This window comes from Lactuca sativa, chromosome 4 (genome assembly GCF_002870075.4).
Source record: "Lactuca sativa cultivar Salinas chromosome 4, Lsat_Salinas_v11, whole genome shotgun sequence".
In the NCBI taxonomy this organism is placed as follows: Eukaryota; Viridiplantae; Streptophyta; class Magnoliopsida; order Asterales; family Asteraceae; genus Lactuca; species Lactuca sativa.
In genome coordinates, this window is record NC_056626.2 from 398,417,995 (window position 1) to 398,435,447 (window position 17,453).

Below are 17,453 nucleotides of genomic sequence, written 5' to 3' on the forward strand. Positions count from 1 at the left end.
GCCTGTCTGCCTGAATTTGTCCTCCTTCTGCTTCTTCTATTCATCATAAGGCAGCCAGTCCTTCTTTGGTTTCCTCCATTCTTCATCATACTTGTCCCCACTCGAGTAGCGACCTTGAGCCTTCTTGTTCCCATATTCATCCAAATGGCAATCCTTAGTCAAGTGTGGCCCACTGCATCTCTCACATCCAACTCTTATTGCATGAATTAATTGGTCCATTTGGGTCAATCTCCGGTCCATAGTATTGAGCATCGCCATCATAGCATCCATCTCTTCAGAATGTGCACCCCCACTGCCTTTTGCTCCATCTTGTCTTGGGATGTGGTACTCACAAGAGTGTTTTGCGAATTCTTTAACTAACTCCTTGACCTCCCTTGAATTTTTCTTTGTGAGTGGCCCTTGAGAATCAAGGAGTAGCCTTGTCATAACATTGACCTCATCATAGAAAATAGACATCTCTTGTTGAACATTAAGATCATGTTGAGGACAATTCCTTAACAATCCTTTGTAACGCTCCCATGCCTCGTATAGTGACTCCCCCGGTTGTTGCTCAAAGTTGGCTATTGCCTTCTTGAGTTTATCTATCTTTGATGGTGGGCAAAATTGGCCCAAAAATTGTCCGCGCATCTGAGCCCAAGTAGTGATTGTACCAGGTGGAAGTGCTTTTAGCCAATCTTTAGTAGCTCCCTTAAAAGTAACGGGAAGCATCCTTAGCAAGATGGTATCTCTATTAACATTTGGGGCATTGAAATAATCCGCAATGTCATTGACCTCTTCTAGATGCTTAAAAGCATCCTCATGATCTTTTCCACAAAATGGAACATCCATAAGTACAGTAAGGATGTACTAACCCAGGGCCAACATCGTCTCGAATTCGCTTCTTATAAGCTCCCATTGACATTTCTTCAATGTTTTCCAATCGTTTCTTGGCTTGTTCTCGGGTTCACTCGTATAAAGTCCAAACTCGGTCTCGGAGTCATACTCGGATTCGGTTGGGATAGGTATTTGATATAAGCTTTCAACCTTGCTCTTGTTCTTTGAAGACGAACTCGACTCTTCCGTTTTCTTCCCCGACTTCTTTGAGAAAACTAACTTGAATTCTTGTAAGGGTGTCTTCTTTGGTGTTTGATCTTCTTTCACATTTTTATCCTTCTTTTTTTGTTAAGGGCCGACTCTGGATCTTCAAGTGGTGGCACCAAAGGTGTGTTAGAGCCTCTTGTCATGAACTCCTGCAAAATAAACAAAATAAAAACGTAAAACTGAACAAAAACTTAATAAAAGTTCCCTACAGACTGTCCACCACGACGCGGTAAAGGATACCAACTCGTGTTGTCGCAGAAAAACAAATAGAAAAGAAAAATGAAAAAAACGAGAAAATACCGAACTCACATCGTGAATATAGTACTGTAAAAAAACTAAGCTGGAAAAGTAACTTTTTGCAGGTTTTATCCCACAAAAAGGATCGATCAACCTAAACCAAATAAATACACAATCAAATAAGTCGTTCTCTGGCAACGGCACCAAAAACTTGATGCGTACAAATAGCTACACCTAATTTTATATTTATAACCTAACAAACTTAACTAACTAAATTGCACATAGGCAGTGTACCTAGTCAAATTATAGAATAGTTAGGTAAGTTGTGTGTCGATCACAAGGAACGGTTTTCGACTAGTTAACCTATCTACTATTAAATTAACCTAATTTTCTAACAAAGTTGGGGGTTTTATCTGATTTTGCAAGATTAGAAAAACTTAACTCTTAACTCAAATTCAATTATAAACAAACACTTCTATTAGTTCGAATCCGCTTTCCCTCAATGGTTTATAAATTAGATATGATCATTACTGTTGGTTACCAATTAATAAAGTATTAGAAATTCAATTCCAAATTTACTAATATACAATTAATTCATGTAGATCAATGTATGCACACACATTAGTTAACACAGAATTAATTACGTAATGGATTGGAGCTATATACGATTGATTTGCAAAACACAATTATATTCATAATTTGTATTCTCTAGCATAGCCTAATTTAATGATTCAACTGCTTAACTAAAATTGGTTTGATCCTAGCTCTAATAATTTAATGCTCACTAAATTACCAAGTATTCTAATTTATGCATATTAATAATCACTAAGGTGCACATAACAAGAATTGAAAGCAACCGAGTACTAAATCAAACATGCTAGGTAAAAATCAATCAACACAAGTCATAACCAACTAGTAAATCAAATCTAAAATATCAAATCCATGAGTTCCAACTTCATCTAGCTAACAGAAGTAGCTAGATTTAGCTGGACATCCTAGCAATCAAACTAACAAAATTCATATTCATAAGCATATTGAAAAGTACCAAATCTAACACAAGAGCTACTCTTCTCCTTTAGTGTCGAAAGCCAATTCCAGAACTTCTCCTTCTCTAAAATCGTCTCTAGGAACTTCTTCAATCAGCTAAAAAGTCCCTCAAGTCGTAATGGAAGGGGGTTTATATAATTTCCGATTTTTCCAATCTCACGTCGTGAGCCAATAAGCCTCACGTCGTGAATGCGTGATTAACATATTCGACAAGGACTCTTCTTTCATCTGGTGCATATCCTCTAGAATACTCCACTCACATCGTGAGTCTTCAATTCCTCACGTCGTGAGTATGTGTTTTTTTGAGTTTTTTTATTCTTCTTTCCTTCAAGCCTCCAAAGTTCCATGTTTTGTCAACTTTAGTCCCTCTCTTCGAAAATGCTTCTATTTGGCTATAAAATATAATTTAAGCTTATAAGTACCACTGGGACAAGATGATCCTAAATGGGGGAGAATTGTAACACCTGCATTTCTATCTAGGCATAAATAAGATGATGTAGTAGTTAGAGTCAAAAATTGTAATATTTTTGAAGTAAATAAAGAAAATTATTTGAGTATTATGTGTTCTATGTGTAGTTATATGTAGTATATGTATTTATAATTATATAATAAAAATACAAATAAAATTCGCATTAACATAGAATAATAATTAGGAAGAGTACGCTTGATGAAAGTTGAAGTAGTCGAGATGAGGAGATATAAGGAATGTTGAAATCTGATTTCCTATGAAGAAGTTATGCTTCTTCGAAGTTTCGCGATTAAACCGGCAAGGCTCTGTGTATCATAAAAAGTGAAATTTTGACCAATTACTTTTTAGACATAGTGATCTAAACAAAAGTCATAATAGTCTCTAAACCGAGAGTGTACATATAGAGAACATCCAAATCTAACTTTGTGAGAGGAAGTTATGATTTTTTGAAGTTTCAGTGCAACAGTGTGGTCACAAAAATCGAAATTATAATCAGTTGATTGTTAGCCGAAACAACCTAAAGGAGAATTGAACATCTCGTTAATAGGATTTTAACGATATAAACACAGTCGAAAACGGATGCCAGATGAGAAAGTTATTCTTTTTACATGGGCTTTAACAATCTAAGCCTTTGTTAAATAAATAAAGTCAAAATTAGCTGATGGAGTCTAAACAAAAGTTGTAGATCCCATCGATAGCTATGCGTGGATATAAATAATGTCAAAAAAATGGAGCTCATATGAATAATTTATCCAATTTTGAAAATATGTAAATCGGTACGAGCGCGTGCGTGGTACATATGGTGTTCCAGCAGCCGCCACATAGCTCCACCCTTCTTTGAACACATCTCAGCAACCCTGAGGAGCCACATCACCATTATTAATAGCGTGCCTGTATGGTGCATGGTACACATATCTTTTTTTGCTATAAATACCCACCTACGTAAAAGATTTCATCCTCACACGCCTACAAGCAATTATCTCGACTTTTCCTCTACCTCAACCACTTTCACTTTAGTTTTAGTGTGGGAACCCTATGAGGTCGATTTTAGAACTTTGGTTAGGAGAAACCTCGGTAAATTAAGGTACACTCTAGTTCTTTAAGTGTAACTTATATTTATAGTTATAAGTCGTTGTTATGAACCTATAAATAAGAACTATCAGTAATTCCCAGGTATAATACCAATTGATCTACAAATGAGAGAGGTGACTAAAATGGTCATGTTGGCTTGGTTGTTGGATTTCAAAAAGGCTATATGCTTAAATGGTCCTGACTCCCAACTGTCCTGCCTAGCTGGTACTTATTTGATAGACATATTGATATTTATTGGAATGATTGATAGGTCTAGGCTATCATTAGAAACGTTAGAATAAGACTTAGTAATAATGATATTAGGTTACGTCGAATGAAAGGTCAAGTGTTAGAAGCAAAGTGTTGCGTGAATTTCGTATCATCACTTTAACAAGTGAGTGCATAGTAACTTCGAATTGCACATAGATATGAAGTATCTAGAAGATTATATGCTATATGTGTCTATTATCTGTACTTCTTGATACTTTTGTTAAATCAAAAATATTATAACATGATTTTAATTGATTTAATCGTATATATATTTTTTATGCTTATAATATATTGGGTCGAAAAGGGATAATAATGATAAAATAGATTAGATGAGATGATGATAAGATGGCAAGCCATCACTTTGTAGATGATCTAGTTGTCTAGTGGTGTAATAATGATGACCACAGAATACTCTAGACAGTCCAGTTGAACGTTGGCGGGCTCACAACCTGTAGGTTGTTTTGAACTATGCAGGTTTGTATAGATTGGATACATTTCAAGTATAATAAACAAAAACAAAATAACTGATCAAAATAAAGAACAGACTAGTAAAGAACATGAAGAGCTTCACCAAATTGTCTTTCACCAAGGAAGGGTTTGTTTTCACCAAAAAAGGTTATCATGAAAACGGTCACTAAGACGATTATGACACCAAGTCGAACTCTCTACATTAGGATTACCCTAATGTAGATTATATACTAATCTATACATGTGAATACCATGATTTAAGGGATTGTATACGGAAATACCACGTTGCATCGAACTCATCTCTACTAGTCACCTTTATAAATACAGTAAACAAATCTCAGAATATAAATCCATATACCCAAAATACCCCTAAGTCAAACCTTGGTCAAAATCTAGGTCAAAGTTAACCGAGCCAACGGGGTCAACTCGGTGCGTATGATGAGCGTACTCAACACGTACGTAAGGCGTACTGCCTGCTTGACCAAACATCGAAGGGTTGACCACGTACACATGGTGTACCCTTTGGTACGCCCAGCGTTTGTAGCTGCCACCAACTCAACCCATTAAGTGCTTAATCCTTAAGCACTTCCGTCTAAAATCCAGATCTAGACCCTAAAAGGTGTTCTTAACCATAAAGTTTTTGACTTTATGGCTTTGCATGGCTATTAAGTCCTTAACATCAAAAAACCTAGCTTCTTAACCCATTAAGACAAACTAGCTCATGCATAAAAAGAAACTAATGTCCACATTTACATTTGAAAGGACAACTCAAACGTCTTGGAGTATTCCATACTCACAAGGATGAAGATTTGGGACAACAAGGGCCAACTTTAAGCTAAAACTAGATGTATATGAAATACTCATCAAGGTTGAAGTTTTATACCTCCAGAAGGTGAACAAGGGAATGTAGATGTGGATCCAAGGGCTTGAGCGAAACACCACAACTTCTAGGTTCTTACTTCACCACCAAGAGTACCAAAATGGCACCAAAAAGACTCTTCAATCTTCAAAATACACACACACATACACACTTTAGGGTTTCGTAATGAGGTCAAGAAGGAATGGAGGACAGAGTTAAGGAAGGATATGGGGCTATAATGATGGTTAAATAGGGTCCAAACCCTAAAATTTAGGGTTTGCACCCTGGCCACGTACACCCAACGTACGAAACGTATGCCCAACATACGCAAACCATGCCCGAAAATTAAAATTTGACATTAGGTACTAACTTTTCAAATCCATCACCAACCAAGGGTCAAAAAGGAAATACCTGGAAATCAAGATGTTACAACTCTCCCCTACTTGAACTAGACTTCGTCCAATAAGTATGTTCTCGCGAATAAATTAGGGTAGAGCTCACGTATATCCGCCTCGAGCTCCCACATCCATTTGGAACCCCTCCGATGTTGCCACTAAACCTTGACCAGAGACACTTCTTTGTTGTGCAGGGCCTTCATCTTCGTATCCAAGATCTCCACTGGTCTCGCCATATAATTCATGCGATCATCAACCTGACTATCATCCAAGCGAACAACCGTGGACTCATCTGCCACACGCTTCCGAAGTTGAGAAACATGAAGGTGTTGTGGATCTTGCTAAGCTCATTAGGAAAATCTAGTCGATGTGAAACTATTCCTACTCGGGTGGAAATCGTGAAGGGACCAATGAATTTGGGGCCCAGCTTGCCTCGCTTCCAAAATTGTATGACAACTTTCCAAGGTAACACCTTCTGGAGCACCAAATCTCCCACCTGAAATTTGAGGTCTGAATGTCGCTTATCTGCATAACTCTTCTTCCTAATTTACAAGACTCACAACCTGTCGCGCACCTGTTGAATCAACTTGGTGCTCTTGAGTACCATCTCAGTACTCCCCATGACCCGATGCCCGACCTCCCCCCAACAAACCGGGGTCATGCACCTCCTCGCATATAACATCTCAAAAGGCGGTCGGTCGGTACTGGCATGATAAATGTTATTGTAGGAGAACTCGGCCAATGGAAGTTAAGTATCCCAACTCCCTCCAAAATCTAATACACAGGCCTTGAGCCTATCTCTGAGCGTCTGAATCATTCGCTCGCTCTAGCCTTCGGTCTAGGGGTGCTATGATGTACTAAAATGCAGCTGAAAAGAACATCCCGGTCCGAAACCACTAAAACTTTCACCCCATGTCGTACTACCACCTCTGAAATGTATATGTCAGCTAACATCTCAGCAGATATACTCTATGCAATCGATACGAAATGTGCAGTCTTGGTTAATCTATCAACAATGACCCAGATAAAATCAACTATGCGTGTCGTCCTAGGTAGCTTTGTGATGAAATCCATCGTAATCTCTTCCCACTTGCACATGGAAATGGGTAATGGCTGCATCTTTCTGTGGGGTTTCTAATGTTTGGCCTTGACTTTCCTGCAAATCAGGCACCGGTCAACAAAACATGTTGTTTCCCTTTTCATACACAGCCACCAATAACTCAACTTCGGATCCCTAGACATATTTGTGGTGCCCGGATGGATCAAAAACTTTAACTTATGTGATTCCTCTAGAACTATCTATCTCACTCCACCATTTGTCGGAACCCATACTCTACCACAATTAGTCAACAACACCCGACTATGTCTGACACATAAGGGAATTTTCCCTCTGATTCGCTCAGCCTTCCAATTCTCCTTTTTCAATCCCTCCCATGATCCTTTTGTAGCACCGAAAATTTCAAACAAATTTTTCATTTAAAAAATAATCATTTAATTCTTAGAAACACTTGTTTAAAATCTCATTCATCACCGAATTACAAAACAAGACTCCATTTTACTTGTATAGAAAACCAGGATCCTCAAAACATGACTCTTTCTCTGGTGTGTACAATCAAGCCGATGTCATCCCGTGATCTTGAAAGAAACTTGAAACACATACATAAACAAAACACTGTAAGCACGAAGCTTAGTGAGTTCCCCAAAATACCACATAAACACATATTAGCCACTCGAGGCAATAACTCTATGGGTCCGTGCACCCAAGCTCTGTGAACCCTCAGGTTCTAACTCTGGGAACCTTCCGGTTCTAACTCTAGGAACCCTCCGGTTCCAACTCTGGAAACATGCACAGCATAAATCACATAGAAATAATGCAGTACAACACATATCATACATAGCATACAAATACTCTGTCACATAACTCTGTTTACCTACTCAAGGTAAAGTATAGTGAGAAGACTCACCTGGCAAGAAGAAAGCAGATATCCCCACACTTGAATCTCGACTCGCCACCGCCTAACACGTAAGGCATATGCTCTCATGAATATAACTCTCGAGACTAGAATCAATCCTCTCATGGCACCCTCTTAAGGGTAAAAGACTATTTTACCCCTCTCTTGGCCCAAAGGCCACATCGCTGACCAAGCCCTAAAAGTCAACGGTCAACTCTTGGTCAAAGTCAAAGTCTTCGGTCAAAGTCAACCCTCCTGGTTGACCCTGCTCGCCGAGTCGACCCGTCGACTCGTCGAGTCCCCATGCTCAGAACTTCCCCAATCCGCGACTCAACTCACCGAGTCACCCCGAGACTCGCCGAGTCCCTCAACTCTGAGTCCACTCGCACACAACTCACCGAGTCATCCTTTGACTCGCCGATACTCGACTCAACCAGAAATATTGGGACTCTTCGACAAGACTCGCCGAGTCCAAGAACAGACTCGCCGAGTCTAAGGCTATCTTCAACCTACTCGCCAAGTTGTTCATACAACTCGTCGAGTTCCAGGCCATCTTCATCCAACTCACCGAGTTGTTCTTCCAACTCGTCGAGTTCCAGCTCATCATCAACCAACTCGTCGAGTCCACCCATGTGAATCGTCGAGTATCACCGGTCTGAATCCAAACAAAAGCACTCCAGACCATGCATTTGATCCAAAACATAGATCTAGCCTCCTACCACTCATCTATCACGTAAAGTGGCAATCTTTACGTGAATCCAAAGAGATCTATGCATTTTCACTCTAGGGTTTGGGTTTGGGACAACATAGCTCCATTAACCACTCACAAACAGGGACTTTCATGCATTCCAACCCCTCTCCATTCCAGATCTGAGGTAGCAACCTCAGATCTGACCTCTAAACTCCAATACATCCAAGGACATGGTCTCTAACATTCCCAAAATGATGCATCTAAGAAATAGCAGCTCAAAAACGAGATGTTACCTCAAAGGAACGCCCCCAATCTGCAATGAAACTCAATTCCAAGCAAATCCCCTTGCTCCAAGCCTCTTCTTCTCTAAGATCTCTTCAACAACCACCTCTCCAGGCTCCAATTTACTCAACAATGGGGTTTCTCCACGAAATTAGGGTTTCTGGGACTCAAGGGGTGATAAAGAGGCTGACAATGAAACATAATGTTCTTTATATAGGGCTCAACCCCAAGAATTAGGGTTTTCTCCACTCAGCGCCTACTCGCCGAGTCCATCTCATTGACTCGCCGAGTCGGCTACTTAACACGCGACCAAATCGCGACTCTACTCGCCGAGTCCATCCATGGACTCGCCGAGTCACTCTTTCCCAAATTACTCTTTTAGCCCTTCAACTCTACTCTTGATATTTCGGGATGTTACACCTTTCTGATCAAATCGAACAAAGTAAAAGTAACAACCATCATCAAACAAATATCCCTGATAGGAGAACTCACGGCCTTACGGCTCAAAGAATCAACCACCACATTAGCCTTCCTGGGGTTGTACAAGATCGGATAATCATAATCCTTCACCACATCCAACCATCTCTGCTGACGCATATTTAAATTCGGCTTATCTGTCAGGTACCTTAAACTCTTGTGATCGGTATAAATCGTACACCTAACCCCATGCATATAGTGTCTCCAAATTTGCGGGCAAAAACCACAGCCCCCAACTCCAAGTCATGTGTAAGATAATCCGCCTCATGAAGCTTCAGCTGCCTCAAAGCGTAAGTAATCACATGACCCATCTGCATTAGGACAACTCCCAAACCCGAAATAGTGGCATCACAATAAACCATAAAATCATCCAAACCCTTGGGAAGCGCAAGAATCGGGGCTTCACACAACCTCTTCTTTAGAATCTCAAATGCCAACTGATGATTAGGCCCCCACCAAAAAACCACATTCTTATTTGTCAAGCGATTCAAAGGCACTGCAATCTTAGAGAAATCATGGATAAATCTCCGATAATACCCTACGAGGCCTAGCAAGCTCCAAATCTTAGATGGGTTCGTCGGAACCTCCCATTACATCATGGCCTTGATCTTGGATGGGTCGACCAATATACCCCTTTTGTTGAAGATATGCCCTAACAACTGCACCTCTTGAAACAATAACTCGTATTTGGAGAATGTGGCATAAAGCCTCTCCCTCCTAAGGGTCTCCAACACCTTGAATAAATTCTCTTTATGCTACTCCTTCGTATTAGAGTAGACCATAATATCATCTATAAATATTATCACTAACCGATCCAGCATCGACCTACAAACCTTCTTCATGAGATTAATGAATGTTTTTGGTGCATTGGTGAGCCTGAAAGGTATCACCACAAACTCGTAATGACCATAACGAGTCCTTAAGGTTGTCTTCTGCACATTATCATATCTAACCCTCATGTGGTGGTAACCTGATCGCAAATCAATCTTGGAAAACCAAGATTCACCCTGAATCTGATCAAATAAATCATAAATCCTCAAGAGTGAGTAACGGTTCTTCACTGTTAACTTATTCAACTCCCAGTAGTCAATGGACATCCTATGTAAATCGTCCTTCTTCTTCACAAACAGGATTGGTGCTTCCCAACAAGAGCTAATCGGCCAAATAAATCCTTTATCTAGCAGCTCCTGGAGCTGCGTAGATAACTCCTGCATCTCTAGTGGTGCCAAGTGATACAGTGCCTTGTCTATCAGTGACGCAACAAGAACCAGATCAATTCGAAAATCAACCTCCATCTTAGGAGGCACTCCTAGAAAATCCTTAGGAAACACATCGGGGAAATCCCGAACAATGGGCACCCCACTTAACTCCATTGTGCCCTCAACTCGAGTATCCGCAACATAAGCTAGGAACCTAGAAAAACCTTGTTGAACATATCTCTTATCCCTCGTAGCTGATTAGAGAGTCGGCCCATGCAAAGCTCCTTCGTCAGGAATAACCAGTTCTCTGCCACTTGGGGTTCAAACTTTCACTATCTGTCGCTCACATTCAATCATGTCCCCATTGGGATCCAACCAATCCATCTCAAAGATAACCTTTGATCCTCTCAAAGGAATCGAAACTAAATCAATAGAGTATCTCTCACTAAATAGATTCAAGACACACCCACGATGAACCCTCAAAGTACTCACGGTACGGTCATTCACAATCTCAACCTCCACTGGAAAATCTAGAATCCCGGGAACATCATAAAACTTCTTGCTAAGCGTAAGAGATACAAAGGATCCGGAAACACCCGAATCAAACTGGACATGAGCAATCATACCATTGGCTAAAGAGGTCTTTATACAAGATCATATATAATCATAATCATAAATAAGGATAGAAATAAAAGATAGAAATGAGAACATACCCAAAACCACATTCGGTGTTGTACGGGCCTCATCGGTGGTCAACTGAAATGCCCTGCTTTTCACCACAGGTGTCTCTGCCTTATCCAGGCGGCTATCAGTAATCCTCAAGGTGGCTGGCGTAGGCGCCACCACTGTTCCTCCTGACAATCTCAGAAAATCAACCTTTGTATGGCCAGTCTGATTACAATGGAAGCAAATTAGAGCACCCCTGGGGCAGTCCCTACTCATGTGGCTTGGCTGACCACATTTGAAACATCCTGAACCCGTCGCTCGACAAGCCCCATTGTGCGGCTTGCCATAACGACCTTGGCCCTGCTGGCCTCTGTTACAGGAATCGAAGTTCTTGGGCCTCTTATCCTGGCTCACTGCTGTCTGCACTTGCTCTGGCTTGCACATTGTCCGAAGCTCCATCTCAATCTCCTGATCACGGGCCTTCTTGATCATATCATTCAGGTTATTCCACCCCCAAGAAGCTCATAAACTCTCTAATATCATCTCTCAGCATGTCACGATACCTCGTCTTCTTCATCTCCTCATCTGCAGCTTACTGCAGGACCAATAAATCCCTCTCCTGAATTTGGCAGTAATCTTCGCTATAGTCTCAGTAGTCTGTTGAAAGTCCTGGAACTCCATCACTAGCTGTTGCACCTCAAATAGCTGGTGCAAACTCCTTATGGAACCTCAAAACAAAATCCGCACAGGTCATGACTGCTATTGCCGCTGACCCTACAGCTCGGCTAACCTCTTCCCACCAGTCTCATGCTTGCTGCCTCAACAGGGAGGATGCAAATCCCACATTTCCCACCTCAGGGAAAAAACTCATTTGTTAATCATTCTCTACGTCATCGATCCAGTTTCGGCTAGTTAAAGGTTCCTTAGCCCTAAAGAAACCAGGAGCTCCATAGGCCTTGAACTCCCGGAATGATGGAGTTCTAGCTCCTATCTGACCCGCAAAAATCTCAACCCGAAAAGACTTGAGCATCTCATCCATCAACTCCATAATCCCCTCCTTGATAGTACTGAACATCACAGGAGTAGCATCCAAGATATTGTGAGTAACCTCATCCACAATGAACTCGTACAGCCTCTCATTAATTGGTTTCATGCCTGAGCTAGAACTTGAACCAGAACCAGAGCCAAAATCTCATCGCGTAGTCATCACCATACTAAAACACAAACATGTAAATAATTAATATACACTCGACAAAAAGCTCACTATATAGGCCTCCTTAGAGTTTCTAGATCTACTACCTTTCACACTTACCTGTACCTTCCTAGAGAGCAGCCTTGATTCCTCTAAGTCACCACACTAAAACCAATACCAACCATATGCTAAACATCATACATATCTTAGGCTCTCCTAGGAAGTCGCAACTCCCACTACTCGCAATATTAAGAACCTCAATCAACACCAATGGTTGCCTTATGCATGCAAGTTAAACACAAAATAGGATCACATAGACTGTCAAATGATGATTCTACCCTAAGTCCATAACCAAACAAGGAACAAGAAATGAGGCCAAATCTATCATTCTAGGGATATATAATCCTAACTGTATACAAATTTGAAAGCATACACTTAGCAATTAACTGAGTCGATATCAATTCCAAGTAATACATGACATTCAATCCTCCAAGGCTATAAGGCATCACTCAAATAAGGTAATTATATCATATGATTCCTGAAAATATCCTTAGCCCTAATCTAGCATGCAATTCTCATATCAAGCATACTTGTCATAATACATAGGTATGGGTAATCTTGGGAACCACTTACTTGAACTCGGCTGATTGCATGAATCGCACCCTTTTTTCCTTAGTAAAAATCTTTTTAGAATTTCAATTTCATTTTTCTTTAAAATGATTATCATTTCCTCAGTTTGTGTTCTAACACACCCGAAATTATGTCTGGATCTCTAAAACCGAGACTCTGATACCAACTTCTAACAGCCCAAAACAGTAATAAAATTTTTCATTGGAAGTCTATCAAATCATTCATCAATTGTTTCAAAATCCAACACCAACTCATAATATTCAAAACACCATAGTACAATTATTCAAATTACGGAAATCGTGAGGGGAGGATGTTGTGCCATCATGTCGGGCCCTTCCTTTTCCAATCGTGAGAACCTGAAACCATAAACATAAATTTTAAGCACAAAGCATAGTGAGTTCCCCAAAGTACCACATATCAAACATACATATGAATATGAGCCTTGTCCTAGGGTATATATCAATCCAATAAATAAATATGGGCCCAGTCCTGGGGTATATTTCTACCATGCACCCCATAGTAGGGCCCGTCTTGGGGTGTATTTCAACCCGCTCATACAAACAAGTATACATCACATAGCAACTAGCATTCTATACAAATGAATAATGGGTCAACATTGGTGCCTTCGACGCATGGATACAGTGAGAAAACTCACCTCACGAATAGAAGAGAAATTGGAAATAGCACGCTGCTCTGAAATCAACTCTACCAGTCACCTTTACAAATACAGTAAGCAAAAATCATAATATATATCAAAATACCTAAAATACCCCTACGTCAAACCTTGGTTAAAATCCAGGTAAAAGTCAACCAGGTCAACTTGGGGAGTACGTTGGGCATACTCAACACGTATGTGGGGCATACTGAGTGTTTGACCAAGCTACAAAGGGCTGACCACATACGTGCAACATTCCCTTTGGTACACCCAACACACGGGGCTACTACCAGCTCAACCCATTAAGTGCTTAATCTTTACACACTTTCGTCCAAAATCCAGATTTAGACGCTAAAAGGTGTTCTTAACCATAAAATTTCCAACTTTATGGTTTTGTATGGTAATCAGACTGTAACATCAAAAACCCTTTCCTCTTGACCCATTAAGACAACCTAAATCATGCATGGGAAAAAATAATGTTGAAAATCATATTATTATGACTTTACATACCCTACAAAATCTTAGAGGACAACACAAACGCCTTGGAGTACGTCATATTCACAAGGATCAAGATTTGGGACAAAAAGGTGCCAAGGTTAAGCTAAAATTAGATCTAAAAGAAATATTCATCAAGGTTGGAACTTTATACCTCTAGAAGGTGCACAAGGGAGTGTAGTTGATGGATCCAAGGCCTTGAGTGAAACACTACAACTTCAAATATCTTCCTTCACCACCAAAAGTAGCAAAACATCACCACAAAGACACTCCAAGCTTCAAAATGCACACACAGACACACACACAGGGTTTCAAAAGTAGATCAAGGAAGAATGGAGGTTGGAGTTAAGGAGGGGTATGGGGCTATAATGATGCTTAAATAGGGTCCAAGCCCTAAAATTTAGGGTTTGCCAGAAATTACGAAATTGCCAATAAGGACTAGTTTTTTAAATCAATCAAAAACCAAGGGTCAAATTGAAAAGACCTGGAAATCAAGATGTTACAGAAACACAATTTATTCATCATGACTTATAAGAGTTCTAAACCATAATCAACTTTTCCAATAACACTTATGGCAGATATGAGAGAGAGAGAGAGATAGAGAGAGAATGAGTGTGAGGGATACATGCAAATGAGTGGTCCAATCGTCATGGTTGTCGACAGTTTACTTGAATCACCTACCAACGGTTTAGTGTTCGCCGTTCATCAGTTCTCCATGGCCCTCCCCACCATCCATATATGTCGTTCTCTATCCCAGGCGTGAAACAGAACTGCCCCTCCTCCATCAGGTTTGAAATCTACATCTAAAATCAGTATGTCATAGAAATCGACGAAGTTTGTGTGTTTTAGAAATCGTTTTTTTTAATCCGGATGATACAGTGATCGGTTGTCCTTTCTGAAAACCCGCTTATGGTTTTTGGTTTTGTTTCTTAAATTGGTTCCTTAGGTTTGATTTTGATTTCCAGCTTTGAAATTGTTTCTAAACTACGTGTGACCGAAGTCGTGGTAGCTTGATTGATTGATTTCTTGTATATAAGAGGAAAGAAGGAGGATATCAGAGGTAGAACGAAAACACCGATATCTAAGGTAGAACTGGTATTAGAGGTGGGGTTGCTATGAGAAGTGATGGAGGGAAACACAATTACTGATTTCAACTAGGGTTTTAATTTTGCATTCAGAGGTAAGGACTTGGGGACGACGGACAAAGGTGGCAGGGTAGAGGTGAAACTTTTAAAAAGAACATTGGGTGAGTGTTGATGGAGATCACACTTGGTTTGATAGGAGAGAAAGATAGAAGGGTGGGTCCCTCGTATTTACTTATTAATTTTCTTTAATAATAATGACATCATTAATAAAAAATAATAGGAAAATATTACAAAGGGCAAAGTAGTCATTTTACATCTGGTAGGGACCAAGTGTGCAATAAAAACATATAATAGAATTTGTTCGAGTTAAAAAAAAAAATATATGTTAGAGACAAAACACCAAGATTACCCCACACGACAAGGATCATCCATGTAATTTACTCTTAAATCAATTATACATATACTTTTTAAACACATATAATAATAATAATAATAATAATAAAAATAAAGTGTGGGCAAAGCATTCCCTCTCTTGTAGGCTTCCAACAGGTTATCGCTGTTTGTTTAGTGTTCTTTTTCCACCCACTTCCATCCAGCATAAGAACAACCTCTCACATCAATACTCACACTCAAACAGACGAGTACACAGCAATTTGCCACAATCACTTTCCAATTTTTCTACAATTTCAGAAAAACAACAAAATTTTCTATTTCCATGTCCTTCCTTCCACCTGAACCCATGTTCTTTGGCTATGAAGATCACTTCCAAGGTCCCCCTCCATCTCTCTTATACACAGAAGTACGTTTAATAATTATTATCAACCATAACTGAGTAAATTTGCAGGTGGCGATCCACTGATGAGAAGATCGATGTCATATTCCGGGAGAGAAGTTTTTGAAGAAACGACAGGTGGCTGCGACGGCGAGACGTCGGAGGATGAGGGTTCTCAGCTCGGTGAAAAGAAAAGGAGGCTGAATCTCGAACAGGTCAAGGCTCTGGAGAAAAGCTTTGAGCTTGGAAACAAGCTTGAACCCGACAGAAAAAGGCAACTGGCTCGAGCCTTAGGGTTGCAGCCAAGACAAGTGGCTATATGGTTTCAAAACAGAAGGGCTCGATGGAAGACCAAACAATTAGAAAGAGATTATAATGTGTTGAAGAAACAAGTCGACTCCATTAGAGCTGATAATGACTCTCTCAAGAACAAAAATCAGAAGCTTCATGCACAGGTGAAATTTTTTTAAAGAATTCCAAGCTCAAGAAATCTCTTTTGTTCTAACACCTATATATATGTTTGCACCTCTACTACGTTGACTTAAAGATGTTTTGTGGTTTCAGTTAATGGCTATAAAGGGTCAAGAACCAAATGGGTTGAATTTAAACAAAGAAACAGAAGGGTCGTGGAGCAATGGAAGTGAATCAGAAGACAACACCACCCTATTTTACACACAGATCTCAAACAATCTTCCCACCGGTGCAGCTATGATAGGAGGTCTAGGGAGGCCGTATCTCCTCCGCCAGCCACTGAATCAGACGGTGGTTACCGGAGATGAAGGGTTCTGCAACATGCTTAATGTTATGGAGGAGCAACCAGCTTTCTGGCCGTGGCCGGAGGCTGAGGCACCCCATCCTCAACTATAAATATTTTGTTTTAACTTTAGTTTGAAATATTCGTCCATTCTGTAATTTAATTAATTGTTGTATATTTGTGCAATATTTATTTATTTATAAGATTAATTCTGGGTTTAATCGTCGTTGTACCATCTCCTATTTCCAATATTAAGTTGATGTTTGGACGTCCGGCTAAAATCGTAATAAATAGTTTTGAATATTTAATAATTATGGTTATAAACTATAAATCTTTTATAAGTACTGTAATAATTTGTATGAGAAAACATTTAAAGAATATATGTTACTTGATTATCCATGAATCTCTAATATGAACTGAAACCATAAAGCATTTTTATTATTCACAAATCGGTCATTTTGTAATAATGCATCATTAAAGGTAGATAAACTTCCCATACCAATCCCCCATTTTTCTTTTGAAGCCATAACGGCCCAAGTTATCTTCCTTTCAATATCTTTCCCTCGTAAACACTAGTGAAACCAAGAAAAGTGTAAAGGTAAGCACACTTTGATTTTGGAAGTAGAACCTTGAAAAGCTTTTTAAAAATTTACCTTGTGCCGGAAAATTTTATGGGGTAGCTAGGCTACTCCTCAAACCCTCCGGTT

At 39.8% G+C, this 17,453-nt stretch overlaps 2 protein-coding genes and 1 non-coding gene across 3 annotated transcripts; 2 read left to right on the forward strand and 1 right to left on the reverse strand.

The window, feature by feature from the left end:
* The first annotated feature begins 472 nt into the window (after positions 1-472).
* Positions 473-579, forward strand: LOC111906818 (small nucleolar RNA R71). The gene has a single exon (XR_002855345.1). It is a non-coding gene; the product is annotated as a small nucleolar RNA R71 (small nucleolar RNA).
* Positions 580-10,818: 10,239 nt separating this feature from the next.
* LOC111906772 (uncharacterized) lies at positions 10,819-11,655 on the reverse strand. The gene is made up of 2 exons (XM_023902543.1): positions 11,211-11,655; positions 10,819-11,129 (listed from the first exon to the last, which is right to left on the reverse strand). The coding sequence occupies exons 1-2, from the start codon at positions 11,653-11,655 to the stop codon at positions 10,819-10,821; spliced, it is 756 nt and encodes a 251-aa protein (XP_023758311.1).
* A 4,113-nt stretch (positions 11,656-15,768) lies between these two features.
* Positions 15,769-16,967, forward strand: LOC111906808 (homeobox-leucine zipper protein HOX21). Its single transcript, XM_023902591.3, has 3 exons — positions 15,769-15,990; positions 16,065-16,447; positions 16,557-16,967. Exons 1-3 carry the CDS (start codon positions 15,936-15,938, stop codon positions 16,857-16,859), a joined length of 741 nt encoding a protein of 246 aa, XP_023758359.1. The 5' UTR covers positions 15,769-15,935; the 3' UTR covers positions 16,860-16,967.
* Positions 16,968-17,453: the final 486 nt, after the last annotated feature.